Raw genomic sequence first — 13301 nt, 5'->3', positions numbered from 1 at the left:
TTCGGGGCGTATGCAGTGTGGCCGAGTGAAAGAACTTAGCCCACTAAGCCTCCTCATATTTAAACAGGTGACCAGCTTGAGGGAAACCAAGGAAAATCAAATTGTTTGTTCATTTTCCATGTGAATTCATAGTTTTCCTTTGATTAAAACAACAAATTACTCCGATATCTTTCACATGAGCTGCGTTACAAATCTTCAAGTTTCACACAATTCGTGCTAGTTTTGAAAACCCCCAAGGTTGACAATGGGTTAATGTTGGTTTTGTTGATCGAAAATCATATTCTTTGATTTTGTTATTCGGGCTCATATGTTTAGCAAACTAAGACTCTCAGAACTGCACATATAATTTTATTCGGTTCATCACTTAATTTTCCACAAGCTTGGGTGGGTTTTATGGTTCAAGCTAAATAGGTAAACACAAAAAAAGCATAAAACCCACACAAAAATGACAAAAGGTGTAGGTACTCTTCGAAAATATATTGCAGTGCATATATCGATATATCGATACATACAAATATCGCTGCGGCGATTCTAAAGTGCATTAAAATGTAAAATATTCAACAATATGGCTGAACCACCGAATCTCACGGCCCGAGAAGTGCAGCAGGTATTTGCAGAGATTCTCAGCCATGGCGAGGACATCACCTGGGATCTGTGAGTGCCCACACGAAATCCTTTGTCCCTCACTTGAAATCTATAGATTGCCAATCCCTGACCTGACAGATTGCTGCAGAATCAACGAGACATTCTGAAAAGCAAAGTTGAGGAAACATTTAATCGTCAGCTTGGTACATCAGAGACATCAAGAATTCCGGATTACGTTTGGACTCTACGTAAGCAGACTCCGCGAAACAGCAGTTCCGTCACTAATACATATGTACATACATATCTTTAGGTAAATACACCAATGGCCAGTCCCTATCTGCGCTGTTCTTTGTGGTTATTGTGAATGGAGTGACCGACTTGAAGGAGGCAGAGAATAGCAGATCCTGGTCTATCCACCCAGTTTTCCGCTGCCGTCGCTGCGTTGGTAATGTCGTACATTAAAGTAGTTTCAATTTGATCCAATTGCATATGCCCATCACTATACTACTTTCAGCCGACAAGGATGGAGGGATGAGCAGCAGCAGAGACTGTTGCATGATGTATGTGGATCAAAGCGGCCTCTTTGAGGACTGGGATACATACTTAAAGCGCACGACTCTGCGCCCAGGGGTTATGGTAACCTGTGATCGAGGCGTCTACAAGCTGATCGATGGCCAGGTTGAGCTAAAAACTTACTTGATAACGGAGAAACCTTACCCATGCAATGCTTGCTTCTTAACGTCTGAAGGTCTGAAGGCAGCCTTGGAATTGCCTGGAGTGTATCGACTTTACTCGGCATCAAGCGCTAGATATATATTGCAAGTAAATGAAGTAGAACATATAAGAGCGACCGACAAAGTGCTATATCTGCTTTTGGTAGGCATCGTATGATACACTTAATCTCTGGTATATGTATGAAAAACGTTCTTTTTGTGCTCCCTCAGAGGCGTGTTGATGGGCAGAAGGTCGACAGTCTAAGTGCAAGGCTGCTCTCCGAGTCGTTGGTTCTCTTTACGCACAGCGTCAATAACTTTCGCCTGGCGTCTGAAATGGTCAACAAAGCCACTTATCGCACAAGCCTAAGCAGCTACGTACAGTAAGGTACTATCTATGAAGACCAGCCAGACTAATGACTTTGTTTTTGCAGGAACACCTTTAAGAAGATCTCCGACGAAGCCAAGGCCATGGAGTCGTCCACTCAAGGCAGGCTGGACCTCATACGCAGCGTCAATGGGGTACCCACAAAAAAGGAGCTCGAAAAACTATTGAAAACTAGTGGAGTTGGTGGCCGCATTTCGGGTGAACCGAAACTACCCGCTGAACCTAGTAAGGTACCCCCAAATCTGCTGCAGATCCGTTCAATCAACATCAATGGTCAGGACATCCAATTGGCCGACTATGGAGAAGCTATAACTGCGAACATCTCAAGCGCTGAGAGCTTCGAGGATCTAATCACCAGCATGGCCGAGCACTGGAAGCCAGACATGTGTAAGCTGATGCTCCGAATGACGCAGACCTTTGTGGAAAGCACCAAAAAGGAGTTTTGGCTGAAGTACCACCTACCCACGGAATCGGTGCTCTATCAGATCATTCGGCAAACACTGAAACACCATGCGAGCTTGGACCACAAAGAAGTCTCGGAGGCATTGCCCGATATTCTGAGAAGCGTGCGCTGCTATTTCGCCTCCCGCAGTCCCCTTTGTCCACCAGAGTTTCTGAAGAAGTGCCCCAAGTGCGTGGGTTACTACAATGAGGGTACGCGTCAGGTGAATGAATCTGATGTATGATCTGATATATAATATGCCTTATTCTTACATATATGTATGTTTACCATGCGAAGCATTTGAATAGGTTTAAAATGGTTTCATATTATTATATCTTACGGCACGAACACTTTTGGGTGTTCTTTTTTATTTATCCTGTATGAAAATATATTTTTGTATATTTGAAATATCCTTTGAACAGCGATATTAAAGAGCTGTCCAGCATTCTCTAATATATTTATGTACATTTGTGTGTACAGATCCTGAGGATCGCCTTCATGGACTTCAACATGGGTTCGGAGACCAATTGTAAGCTGGATAATATTAAGTTCTACAAGGTTATGCCAGATGCAAGCGAGGAACTGAAGTAAACACTCTGTGGATCCACCATGCCCGATGACTTTGACGTGAATAGCAATCGTGCTTGGCTTCCAGTTCTCATTCACCCTCAAACACTAATTGATGAGACATTTTCGAATTTAGGTCTCCTCCTAAGTAAGGTCTCCTCAATCGTTCTACTTGCAAAGACAACAACAATCCTAAATGTCTAATCTGTCTATTAGTGATAGCTTCTGTTAATTGCTTTACATATTTTCGATCTTAGATTGACAAAGATATCCATGTTGTAGACCACGTAATGTATACTCCTGCGGAATGGCAAGACTCTGGCGGGGTCTTCAAAGGATTGCTTTGCCTGCCGCAAGAGGCGATGGATCTCGGCCAAATCGTGCCGCTGTCCAATTGATAACTCCATGTCATTGGAGAGCATGGCCGAGAACAGGCTGGCAGTCTCAGGGGAGATCTTGAAGTTGTAGCCAACACTGACTTTCTGCTCAATTGCCGCGTCGTTAATGAGAACCGTGTGGGAGGCTTGCGCAGAGTCGTTTGACTAGGAGTGGAGTGAATGTGAATACAATTAGAATTTGTTGTAATAGTTATGCCTTGGGGCCTCTATTTACCGTTGGTAACGCCAGGCGAAAGTCCCGATTCGCCTTCAGCACGAAGCACGTGGAGAGCTCGGCATTGGGCACGTACTGATACTCCTGCTCGATGCGACGAAAGCACGGATGCAGATCCAGCAGCCTCAGGCGCTTTTTGACCTTTGTCGGCAATTGATATGTGTTCACAATAGGTAGGACTTCGTGTAGAAATTTGTCACACGCTTGTGGAGTGAGATCTCGGCCACATCCGTGGACCAGTCGTTCCAGGCAGAAACATCCTATATATCAAGAAGCCGGCACAAGCCGACTGCGTGCTGAATCAAGCTATCGTGTAGATGTTGGAGAGTGGCGACTGGCGTTGATACAGTCGAGGCTCCGATGTTTGCAATGAAGATCTTTTCATCTACAGTTTCATTCATGTTACTTAGTACATATTAGTTAAATCATAGTTCGAAACGGCTCACACTTTCAATGGTATCTTTCATAAATCGATACTTATAAAATATCGATAGCCATCAACAGATGGCATCAGATATAATTGTCCGCTTTTATGTCGTTAAATTATGCTAAAATACTATTGCTTTTTACCCCGCGAGTGAACAATTTTTATCAGAATATTATTCGTATTCAAACAGTGCTTTGATTGGATTTAATTTCTGTATAAATGTGAAGCGATACTTCAATTTCAGTGCCGCCCATCCCTAATAAAATAATAAGCAAAGAATAAGCAAAATAAGAAATTAAATAAATATATAAAATACGAATTATATTTTGAACCATCACATCGCGAATCGTCTCCTCACGTCAAAGCTTATCATCGACAGCCAGAGAAACTTGGCCATCACTACAAAGTACCCAGCCTATCCTATCCTAGTGTCCACTTCTGTGTAGCGCCAAAATTTTGAATTTCAAGCAAACTGGCAACGTGTGTATTTACATACATACATACATAAGTATGTATATTTACCAAAAGGGGAAATGCGCTTTTTACTTTCGCAGCCATTTAATGCGTACTAATAATTACACTACCCGACAAGATTTTGCCGCTTCGATCCAGACCAACTTTTTATGAAAGATATGGGGCTTAGACATGGCAGAACTTTTTTTTATGGTTTTGAGAAAAAAAGAAAGAATACAAAAGAATACCACTTTAAAAATTCTTCAAAAAAGTTGGTTTGGTTCGAAGCGGGAAAAATAAGTTTGATTTTGTCAAGTAGTGCTATTTTTCCATTCCGCGTTGCCTTTACTTGTTTTCTTCTGTCTATTTATCCGTTCCTTTCGGGCCCGGCACCCGCAAACACACACTCGTAAACATATTTCACCCTCTCTCTCCCACACAGTGTCTGGATGCTCCGACTCGGTCTTATAAGCAGAATTTGAAAGTTCTAGAATCTAAATGTTTTTATTAAGATGTTTAAATCTATTTACATGATTTATATTATTTTTATTTATATTATTATTAATATTACCCGCCTGTGGTCCCTGCCAGATATATATCCATGGCTTTCTTGTTCAATATTAATGTCTTCCGGCGCCTGGGTATTGGCTGTATGTTAGGCAGCCGAGTACCGTTCACTGCGTTGAGGCTCATATCAGAGCTTGTGAAATCATCACGGCTAGGTCCATTAACCCAATTCCGTACATCTGCCGCCACGGCACTGGTCGTCGGGCGGGGATCGTCGCTGGCTTCCGTGGAGACGGCCATTTCTTCGGGGGTCTCCCTGGGCGGTGATTCGCTTGAAATGATTATTTCACTGTCCTGGCTAGCTACCGGCACCGGCGACGAGGACGGGGACGGGGACGAGGAGGACAGCTTGGGCATATGCTTGCCCAAGCATGGGTACAGCCGTTTCCGTTTGCGATCGGGTTCCATCGCTTCCTCGGTTTCTTACGCCAAATGTTGTAGAACGGGCTGGAGAAATATTAAAGTAGTTAGATCAGCTCCTGTGATCGAATTTATGTTTAAAATGCAAATTTACCTTGATCACTATTCTTGCGCGTTGCGCGGCTCGCGTCCATAAAGTTCTATTGTCAAAACGTAAAAGAATGGGCGTGTGAAAAGGAGTACAAAAGCTAAGCTGCCGCGGCGCTGCCGCTCACGTACGCGGATATTACAGTTATTCGTACCAATACGAATGTATTTCCGTTTTGTTGATTGGAATCATATTCATCGATTTTGATATTCCGTTCAATATTAATAGTCAGCTGGGAGCCTAAGCCCTGAACACGTAATTTTATCCCATAGATTAGTTAATTCTCATCAAGGTTGTCTTAATTGAATTGAAATACTTTAGTATTTTCAGTCGCAGTGATGAAAAAAGGTTAACATAAAAATGGTCAATGCGTAGAAAGTAAATGTGGACGGAGTGTTACCGTCATTGTTGCTGCTCAGACTGGTTTAATTTATTGAATGCTACGATGAAACCAAAATAGTAAATTGTATCTGCAGGCATGCCGTAAACTTGAGCTAGAGAATAGTTTAGCATATCTAACAAATTTACAACAATAATTTTAGTTTGAATTACGCGCTCACTGTTTGGTTTCACATCCAGCCCTGGTTTATTCTTCTCTTTTTTCTCTCTTACTCTCTCTCTCTTTATTTCTCTAATTTTCTGTGTACTATGTACATATGTATAATGTAAATGTAAATACGCTGCAGTGGCGCCCTCCTGGTGGCAGCGGGAACAAACTCAAAATATATGAGTTAATCTTAATGTTCATCTTAATGTAAATTTACATAGCTGTGCGCGAAGTTCAAATATGTATCTTATATTTAATAAGGGCCAATCTGAGCAGGAAGTGCAAAATTTTGAGACTTGTTTTCCGCCCACTTGCAGCTGTCAAAGTTTTGCCGAATTCGATGGGTGGAAATGAATGCCAAAAAAAATAAGAGAAGCCCATCAATCTGCAGACAGCTGTCAGCAAACTTTCCCCCCATCAGCCGCACCCACACCAAAAGCCCAACACTCAACCAAAACGAATAGAGCCCTGCAGACCCGAATAAAAGGAGCCACATTTTACGTAGCATTCGTTTTCAAATTAAAAGAGCCATCGAAGTGTGAAGAAAAGTTTGCAGCAAACGGAAACGAAATTGAAAACTGTTGCATACTTTAGGCGACCGCAAAACAAGACCTCCACGGGCAACTGGGGAAAGGACCACCGCCGCCCACTGCCAGCACCCACTTTGACCAGGCCGAAAAATGATTTCCGTTCATAAACCATCATAATGGCGAAGCAGTTCCGGCCATACACACAGAGGCAGAGGCAAAGCCAGAACCAAATGAAGACGAAAACGTTTGACCAGCTAACGATTGGAGAGTGACAGTGGGTGGAGGTTGTGGGGCAAAAGTGCGCCCGTGCGTTTGTCTGTCACGCACACGGACCAGACAGAGAACACAAGCAAATGTGTGAGTCGGGTATTTCGACTAGACGATATCCTCTACTTCAGACTCGAAATTTACTTTTCCTTTTCCTATGCACGATAAATAGGGTCGTGCCAAGCTCTGCTGTAATGTGATTAGGTTCGTATGTACAATATGTACTTATGTATGTATGTACATACATACCATAAATGTTACAAAAATTGACACAATATGCAAACAATGTATGTACAGGTGGACTATGGGATCTATGCTCCATGACTATAGGGTGTGCACAGGCCAGAGAGCTGGAGGCTTACTCCACACACATGCGAGCTGTGCGTGTGACGTCCACAAATGGCGCTGGTGCTGGGAAACGGCACGAAATGAAACGTTTTAATTAGACAAAAGAGCAAAGCAACTATTTATTTCCATTTCTGTTTCGCCTGTGCTGTTTACTGTCCACAGCCCGCAGCGTTGTTCCCGGTCCTGAGCGGACACCAGAGCTCCGAATTGGACTTGGACTTGGGACAATGCCAAACCATTTCGTTCCGCAGTTGAAGCGAAGCCTGCAGCTGCTGATAAACCTTGTAGCCAAAGCAATTGCATTCTCTTTTACCCCACTCTGTGTCTTGTTTTTCTGTATGTTGGAGATGCGGCGAGAACTGCGTTTCTCTGTGGCACTGATAAGCGGGACTTTTCCGTAAAGGGAGAGCTTCAAATAGCTCAAGAATTGTGGGGAAAATTGCTCATTCTCTCGGAGATTCCTTATAACTGCAGGTTTATGCATGCCAGACGGTGTTCCCTTCCCTATAATCTCCCTCATTCCAGTAGGGTCTCTAGTGCTGCTCCCTCCTGAAGGTATGCGATGGAAAATCTCACCCAGTGTGAGCATCCGTTTCAGGTCGGATTGCAGGACTGCATTCTTAGCCATCTCTGTTGGCCTTCCATCCAATCCTTCCACCCTCCCTCCCTCTCGCACTGTCTCTTGACGGAATTTCTCCTGGCTTGCAGTTAAAGGGAAAATCTCAAGCCCAACAACTCTCGAGTGGCCCAGGATGTGTGTGGCAGAATTAAATCTGAACTTTACAATGGTCCATTCTTCCCAGTCCCCAGTCCCATCCTTCTGAACTCAATTAGGGGCGGTGCTGAGGAGTGAGGTGGGTGAAATTCTCTAGAAGTCGAAAGAAATCGCTTTCGGTTTTCCGTTTTTGCATGCTGCCAATGCTCGGAGTGGCTCTGTGTCTCAGGGAAAATTGAGACAGAAGCAAAACTTTTCTCCACTTCCGAGAATTATCTTTGTGCGCTACACATGCCGCTCTTTCTGCCTCCCTATCCTTCCCCTCTGCAGTCTCTAGGTCATCCAGAGTCAACGACACTTGCCACAAAGAGAGAGAGAGAGCGAGAAGTGGGGTTGCCTTGCCTTGTTGGCTTATAATAAAAAGTACTTCATTTACTTTGTGCAATTTACAACTGTGAAACAAACAGGGAAGAGCCAAGGCCAAGGAAATGTGAGGAGACCAAAAGGAAGCGCGGTCACGCTCTGCACACCCAGTCCCCTTCCCCCCTCTCCAACTAGGTGATTCTTGTGTCTGGTACAAACACACACACACACACGCTACACAGGGTATACGGGGGGCTGTCATCGCTTTGTTTTATTACCCGTTCATTCGCTTTCCTTTCAGCTCGAAGCCCTCCCTTGTTTCGCTCTCTGTTTTCCCTATAATTTATTTATGCATGTATTTTTATTAAAGATTTCCATGGCGTCGTTGTCGTTTCGTTTCTCTCGTTATCGTGACTGTCGTCATCCGCCAGTCCCCAGCCAGTTGTTGACAAAGAAATTACTTATTAATCATATTTGAGCGCTGATTCCACAACGCCAAAAGGATCACGAGTGGATGTTGTGGTGGGCCGGCATCCCTATATAGAATATATGTACATATGTACATTTGTATGTATGTATATATGAACCACATAAAGATGAGTGTTATCCTTTGGCTTTGTGGGATGTGTCACTCGATAGATAGTAGGGAGCAGCTCTTTCGGTGCCCCATTTCGAAGCCCATAATTGCATTTTGTCATCAGGCAGAGAAAACAGCGAGATCCATTGGATGAACATACATACATATATGTATGTACTATGTACATATGTATGTATGTATGTGTATAGTACAGCCATTTGTCTCGTTTCTTGTCGCATTTCCCTCCTCGCTGCGTTTTGGGGATGGATAGCCGAAAAGACATTTTCGAAAATTAATTTTAGAATATTTCGTCTTTCGTGTGTTTCCCGCTTTGTTTACCCATCGTACTACGGGGAGAGGGGTGATGGGGGGCAGGCATTGGAACACTTGTCTTTCATATATCTTGCAGTCCCCCAATGCGATACAGGAAGTCCGCACGGTGCTGTCAAAATGGTAGCTCCTAGCAGCAGCAGCGGCAATTGAAAGCATTTGCTAATCAAAATCACATTCATATGGAAATCAAACACAAGGCGGAGGCTGTCCGCCACTTGAGATGGAGATGAAGAAGAAGATGGCCGACCCACAGATGCCCTGTCAGTCGCCTTGGCTCCATATTGGGCTCCTTTATGCAAAGTGCAACAAGAATCGAAATGGGTATCCCAAAGTCCATCATCAGATCCACTCTGCACTCTCTCTTTCAGTGTTGTTGCCTATTGTTTAACGGCTTGCTCTGGGAACACACCACCAAAATAGCTCCACGCATGTGAGACTGACTCTCTAGATGGGTGAGGTGCAGAGGGTTGCAGGGGGGGTCTGTGCAGCAGCAGAGGTTTCAAATTTGACGCGCCTCGGACGTCAGGAGGCAGCCGCACTAATTGCAGTTGCCAGGGCAGCGAAGCAGCAGCCGCCTGGCTAACGGGAAAATTGCAACAGGCGGACAATTAGCGGGACCTCTCATTCACTTTTATTGTGGCCAAAGCCAAAGCTAAAGCAAAAGCATCAACAGCAGCTACGCAAAACAAAAAAATTACACGGAGATCAACATTCACAAAAATGAGAAATATGTATGTACATACGTCAGCAGAGGGAGCAGCATCAGTGAGAGTGGAGAGCGTGGGGCGTGAGAGATAGGATAGCTACTCTAGCCGCTGGGCTATTTCTAGCCTATCCCCCACATCCTCTCCTGCACAAATTTTCCATTCTGCTCAGCTAGTGAGTGTCTGCTGGCCAAAGTATATTTCGAGCAGGGTGTGGAAATGCCAAAGAGTGTTCTGGCTCGCCCATCACCTCGTAATATCATGAAAGAGTCAAAGAGAGAGAGTGGAGAAGTTGCCAAGGAAGGGCCACACCCCTATGGTACGAAACCTTGTTGATGGTTTTGCTCTCCGGCAACGGTTCCGGTGGCCTCTGGCAGCAGATTTAGAAACATAGGCAGAGAAAAAAGCAGAAGCAGAAGCAGAAACAAAAGCGGAATCCAAAGCAAAAGCAGAATAGCAGCAAAGCGACGGTAGCAGCAGCGGACTCGTGATCGTGTAATATCCCTCGTGTGCGTTGTTCCCCCATCTCTGTGATCTGAATAATCCGAGTCCGAATCGTAATCGTTATTAACGAAACCAACTGAAATTATGCGTTTTTGATTGTAATTTCAATTCGTTTCGTTTTCGTTTCATTCTCTTTTGTCGTGTGCGTGTGCCGTCGTCACGTCCCCCGACTTTGTTCCGTTGTTCCGTTGTCCCTCTCTCTTTCTCACTCTCTTTGTGCCTGCCTGGCTACGTTGTTCTCGTTGTTGTGGCGCCTTTCGTCGCCACTAAATCCCAACGGTCGCTCTCACAAATGCAGTGAACACTGTCCCGAGAGGAAGCATTGAATGCACCATACAAACCCCTAAGAGCAGATCCCATCGTAAACCGTTAACCGTAAACCCCATGAGAAAATCGTGATCGCGTAGTGATTGTGAAGTGAGGAACGGCGCCCCACGCTTGTTTATATAATAATCAGTTGCTGCCAAGAGCCAAAAGTCAAATACCGAAAAAATATATTCATTTCTGGCCGATCCGATTCTTTTCAGGCAACGAAAACGAGAACAAAACGAGAAATATCTCCTGTTGTTGTATGTGTGTAATTGTTGTACGGTACCAGTGAGTGCCAGTGAGTGTCAGTGGAACGAACCAAGTGAAAGTGCTGCAAAGAAACGAATCAAATCCCAAGTAAAACCAAGAAAACCACACAAATCCTGTCTAATCATGTCGGACATTGAGGATGTCTTTGGTGGCTCCGCCGAGGAGGCCAAGCCGGAACCGGCTGCGGATTCCAACGCCAACGCCGATGCCGAAAGCAAGAGCAGCGTCGTCACCGAACGGACCGAGGAAGTCATCCCTGGAGAGACCGAGAAAATGGTCACCGAGACCATCGACGAGGATGGAGACGTTGTTGAGGAGACAACTGAAGTCACCCGCAAGACGGTCAAGAGAACCATGAAAATCACTGAGGTGCGTACTCCCAGGCTTTGATAAAAATAATTAATAAGAATATCACTTCAATTCCAAGAGAAACATACATAAATATGTATGTAAATATAATAATCTTTATATGGACTACAACTATTCATAGATTATAAAGGGATTACAGTCCATTAACTCTCAGAAAACCCATAGGTATCGAAAGATGCTCTCAAAGCTTTCGTTTTTCATTGAAGCATTTAGCTTATGAAACCCAATAAATCATATTTCACATGTAGGGATCTAATCATCATTTGCCATCCCCTTGCTCGCATCTCCTCTTCGCCTTTGTGATATTTGTGCGCTCCTTCTGAAATTGGTCAAAAACATGGCGAACTCTAGGTATATTATTTATTCAAAATGCTATTTCTCTATGTGCGTCTTAACAAATTGTTTATACGGTCCCACAAATATTATAAATCTTCCCCTATATTATATGCATCACATATACGAATTTAGTCGAGATCTATGGCTATATATTCACGATACATACAAATGTACATATGTATGTACATGAGACATACATACAATGTACATATGTACATATGTATATCGCTATGGGGCGGCCACACTTTCTATAGGCGACGCCACGTCGAAGAAGAAAAGCTGAAGGAAAACAAATTTTGCAGCTGTTTGATTTCGGCGCAAATTATCACAAAAGATTTTGAATTTTTTGAGAACCCGCGGATCGGATCAAAAAACGCTCAGAATAAAAAAGGAAAATTCAATTATTGTTAAGCTGAAATCACTTAAATACTCGATGCCATGCCGCGCGAGATGCCAAGAATCTATCCTCCTCCTCTTCGGGGGAAGAAACCCAGAGAATAAAATCTGAGACGGGACGAAGACATGGCAACAAAAATTAAATGCAATAAATTCTGTGCCGCCAACAAATTTAAAAAAGTAAAGAAAAACAAATACGAACATACAAACACATAAAAAATAAAAATGCAACAAAAAACAGAAAACAGAAAATAAATATTGAGGTTTTTGTGTCTTGCGGTCTGGCGCGTACTCAAGGAGTACGGCGGGATGTGCAGGGAAAGGCAAACCCGTTCTGAGTGTGCCGCTTGTGCAGCAATTAATTGCCACAAATCGTTGCACAAAATTACAAATTGCATTTCCGGCTTGGCGCGGCAGCCACGCATGCAACATGCCCCCATGCCTCTCGCACTCTTAATCCGTCTCTCCCAGCTGTACCCCCGGGAATCTTCGATTTCTCTGGTTCCTCTCTTCTCTGTTTTACGACTGTCTGCCACAGTCTCCCCCGTACTTGCCTCATTCTCCTGCTCTGCAACAACATTTCCCCGAGTTTTATGGCAGCCAAATTAAATTTGCATTGCAATTGGCTTTTGGGGTCGGTTCGGCCTTTCTTTTTTTGTGCCGCCGCCGCCGCTGGCTTTTATGTGCCCGAAATGGAAATGGGAATGAAAACGCATGAGATTCTCTGTAAGCCAAAGAGTCCTGTGAGGATTGTCATTGCACTGAAAGAAATTTAGCAAAAGTTTATTTAGGTTAAGGATACAGAACTAGGCTTAAGCACAGTGCTTTCCATCAGCATCCGATCAGTTTTCTTGCATGTGATAATTCTTCATCCTTAGATCTATCTCTTAGGATCATATTTTCTTTCAGTGCATACATGTGTGTGTGTGGGAGTGGGAGTGTCCACATGTGTCGTCGGGCTGTATGCCTCTCTGGCCCCAGGCGGAGCAGCTTATGGAACTAATTGCGTTGCCGCCTGTCAGGATCCGTTCAGACTTTGCAACGCGGGGCAGAGCTCATGAACTGCTGAACTTCTGCCACTTGCTTTCCCCATTTTTTTTTTTTGTAACTTTTGCTAATGAGTCACGTAGCATTTTTGTCATTTTTATGCGCTTAACAGGTCAAAGTTCCGGCCGCAAGGGTACGTGCCTAGGAGCCAGAGTTCAAATTGCAGATGCAAAATTAGTTAAATAAAGTCAGAGCCCAGCCAGTGGGCGGCTCTGGCTCTGGCTTTGGCTCTTCCCCTTTTCCTTTTCCTTTTCCTCCCACTAGGAAAACTGTCATAAATTTCACAGTTGATTTAACTGTTGTTCCGTTTCCGTTGTCCGTTGTCCGCTGGCTGTTTGCTGATTTCATTTCCCATTTCCCAATGTATTTAGGCAAATCTTTGCTCCGACTCTGACTCCCGACTCTCGGCTCAAATGGGGCATGC

General features: G+C 44.0%; 3 protein-coding genes across 8 annotated transcripts in view; 2 read left to right on the top strand and 1 right to left on the bottom strand.

Annotated features, from left to right (window-relative positions):
• The first annotated feature begins 504 nt into the window (after positions 1-504).
• LOC117897790 lies at positions 505-2541 on the top strand. The gene is made up of 6 exons (XM_034806839.1): positions 505-654; positions 724-833; positions 896-1030; positions 1100-1461; positions 1530-1681; positions 1733-2541. Exons 1-6 carry the CDS (start codon positions 566-568, stop codon positions 2370-2372), a joined length of 1488 nt encoding a protein of 495 aa, XP_034662730.1. The 5' UTR covers positions 505-565; the 3' UTR covers positions 2373-2541.
• A 301-nt stretch (positions 2542-2842) lies between these two features.
• LOC117896051 lies at positions 2843-5162 on the bottom strand. The gene is made up of 3 exons (XM_034804060.1): positions 4859-5162; positions 3308-3567; positions 2843-3237 (listed from the first exon to the last, which is right to left on the bottom strand). The coding sequence occupies exons 1-3, from the start codon at positions 5160-5162 to the stop codon at positions 2908-2910; spliced, it is 894 nt and encodes a 297-aa protein (XP_034659951.1). The 3' UTR covers positions 2843-2907.
• Positions 5163-10524: 5362 nt separating this feature from the next.
• LOC117899641 (tropomodulin) overlaps positions 10525-13301 on the top strand; it is a 47696-nt gene continuing 44919 nt past the window's right edge. For 2 of the 6 annotated variants that reach the window (XM_034809807.1, XM_034809806.1), the window contains exon 1: positions 10529-11098. In XM_034809807.1, coding sequence (XP_034665698.1) covers positions 10853-11098 — 246 coding nt within the window. In that variant the 5' untranslated portion in view covers positions 10529-10852. Of the gene's footprint in view, positions 11099-13301 lie in introns of all 6 variants that reach the window. The other 4 variants (XM_034809815.1, XM_034809816.1, XM_034809818.1 and 1 more) reach the window with 3 other exon arrangements.

The sequence above is a fragment of the Drosophila subobscura genome, chromosome O, assembly GCF_008121235.1.
Source record: "Drosophila subobscura isolate 14011-0131.10 chromosome O, UCBerk_Dsub_1.0, whole genome shotgun sequence".
NCBI classification, from domain to species: domain Eukaryota; kingdom Metazoa; phylum Arthropoda; class Insecta; order Diptera; family Drosophilidae; genus Drosophila; species Drosophila subobscura.
This window is presented reverse-complemented; position numbering and strand designations above follow the sequence as displayed.

Excerpts from the sequence above, each read along its gene's own strand:
- LOC117896051 (XM_034804060.1), bottom strand. The coding sequence starts at position 5,162 with ATGGAACCCGATCGCAAACGGAAACGGCTGTACCCATGCTTGGGCAAG. Across the intron at positions 3,568-4,858 it reads GAGCCTCAACGCAGTGAACG|GATGTTTCTGCCTGGAACGA; the intron begins GTACTCGGCTGC and ends CTTGATATATAG. Across the intron at positions 3,238-3,307 it reads TTCGCCTGGCGTTACCAACG|TCAAACGACTCTGCGCAAGC; the intron begins GTAAATAGAGGC and ends CTCCACTCCTAG.
- LOC117897790 (XM_034806839.1), top strand. The coding sequence starts at position 566 with ATGGCTGAACCACCGAATCTCACGGCCCGAGAAGTGCAGCAGGTATTT. Across the intron at positions 655-723 it reads GAGGACATCACCTGGGATCT|ATTGCTGCAGAATCAACGAG; the intron begins GTGAGTGCCCAC and ends CTGACCTGACAG. Across the intron at positions 1,682-1,732 it reads AGCCTAAGCAGCTACGTACA|GAACACCTTTAAGAAGATCT; the intron begins GTAAGGTACTAT and ends TTGTTTTTGCAG.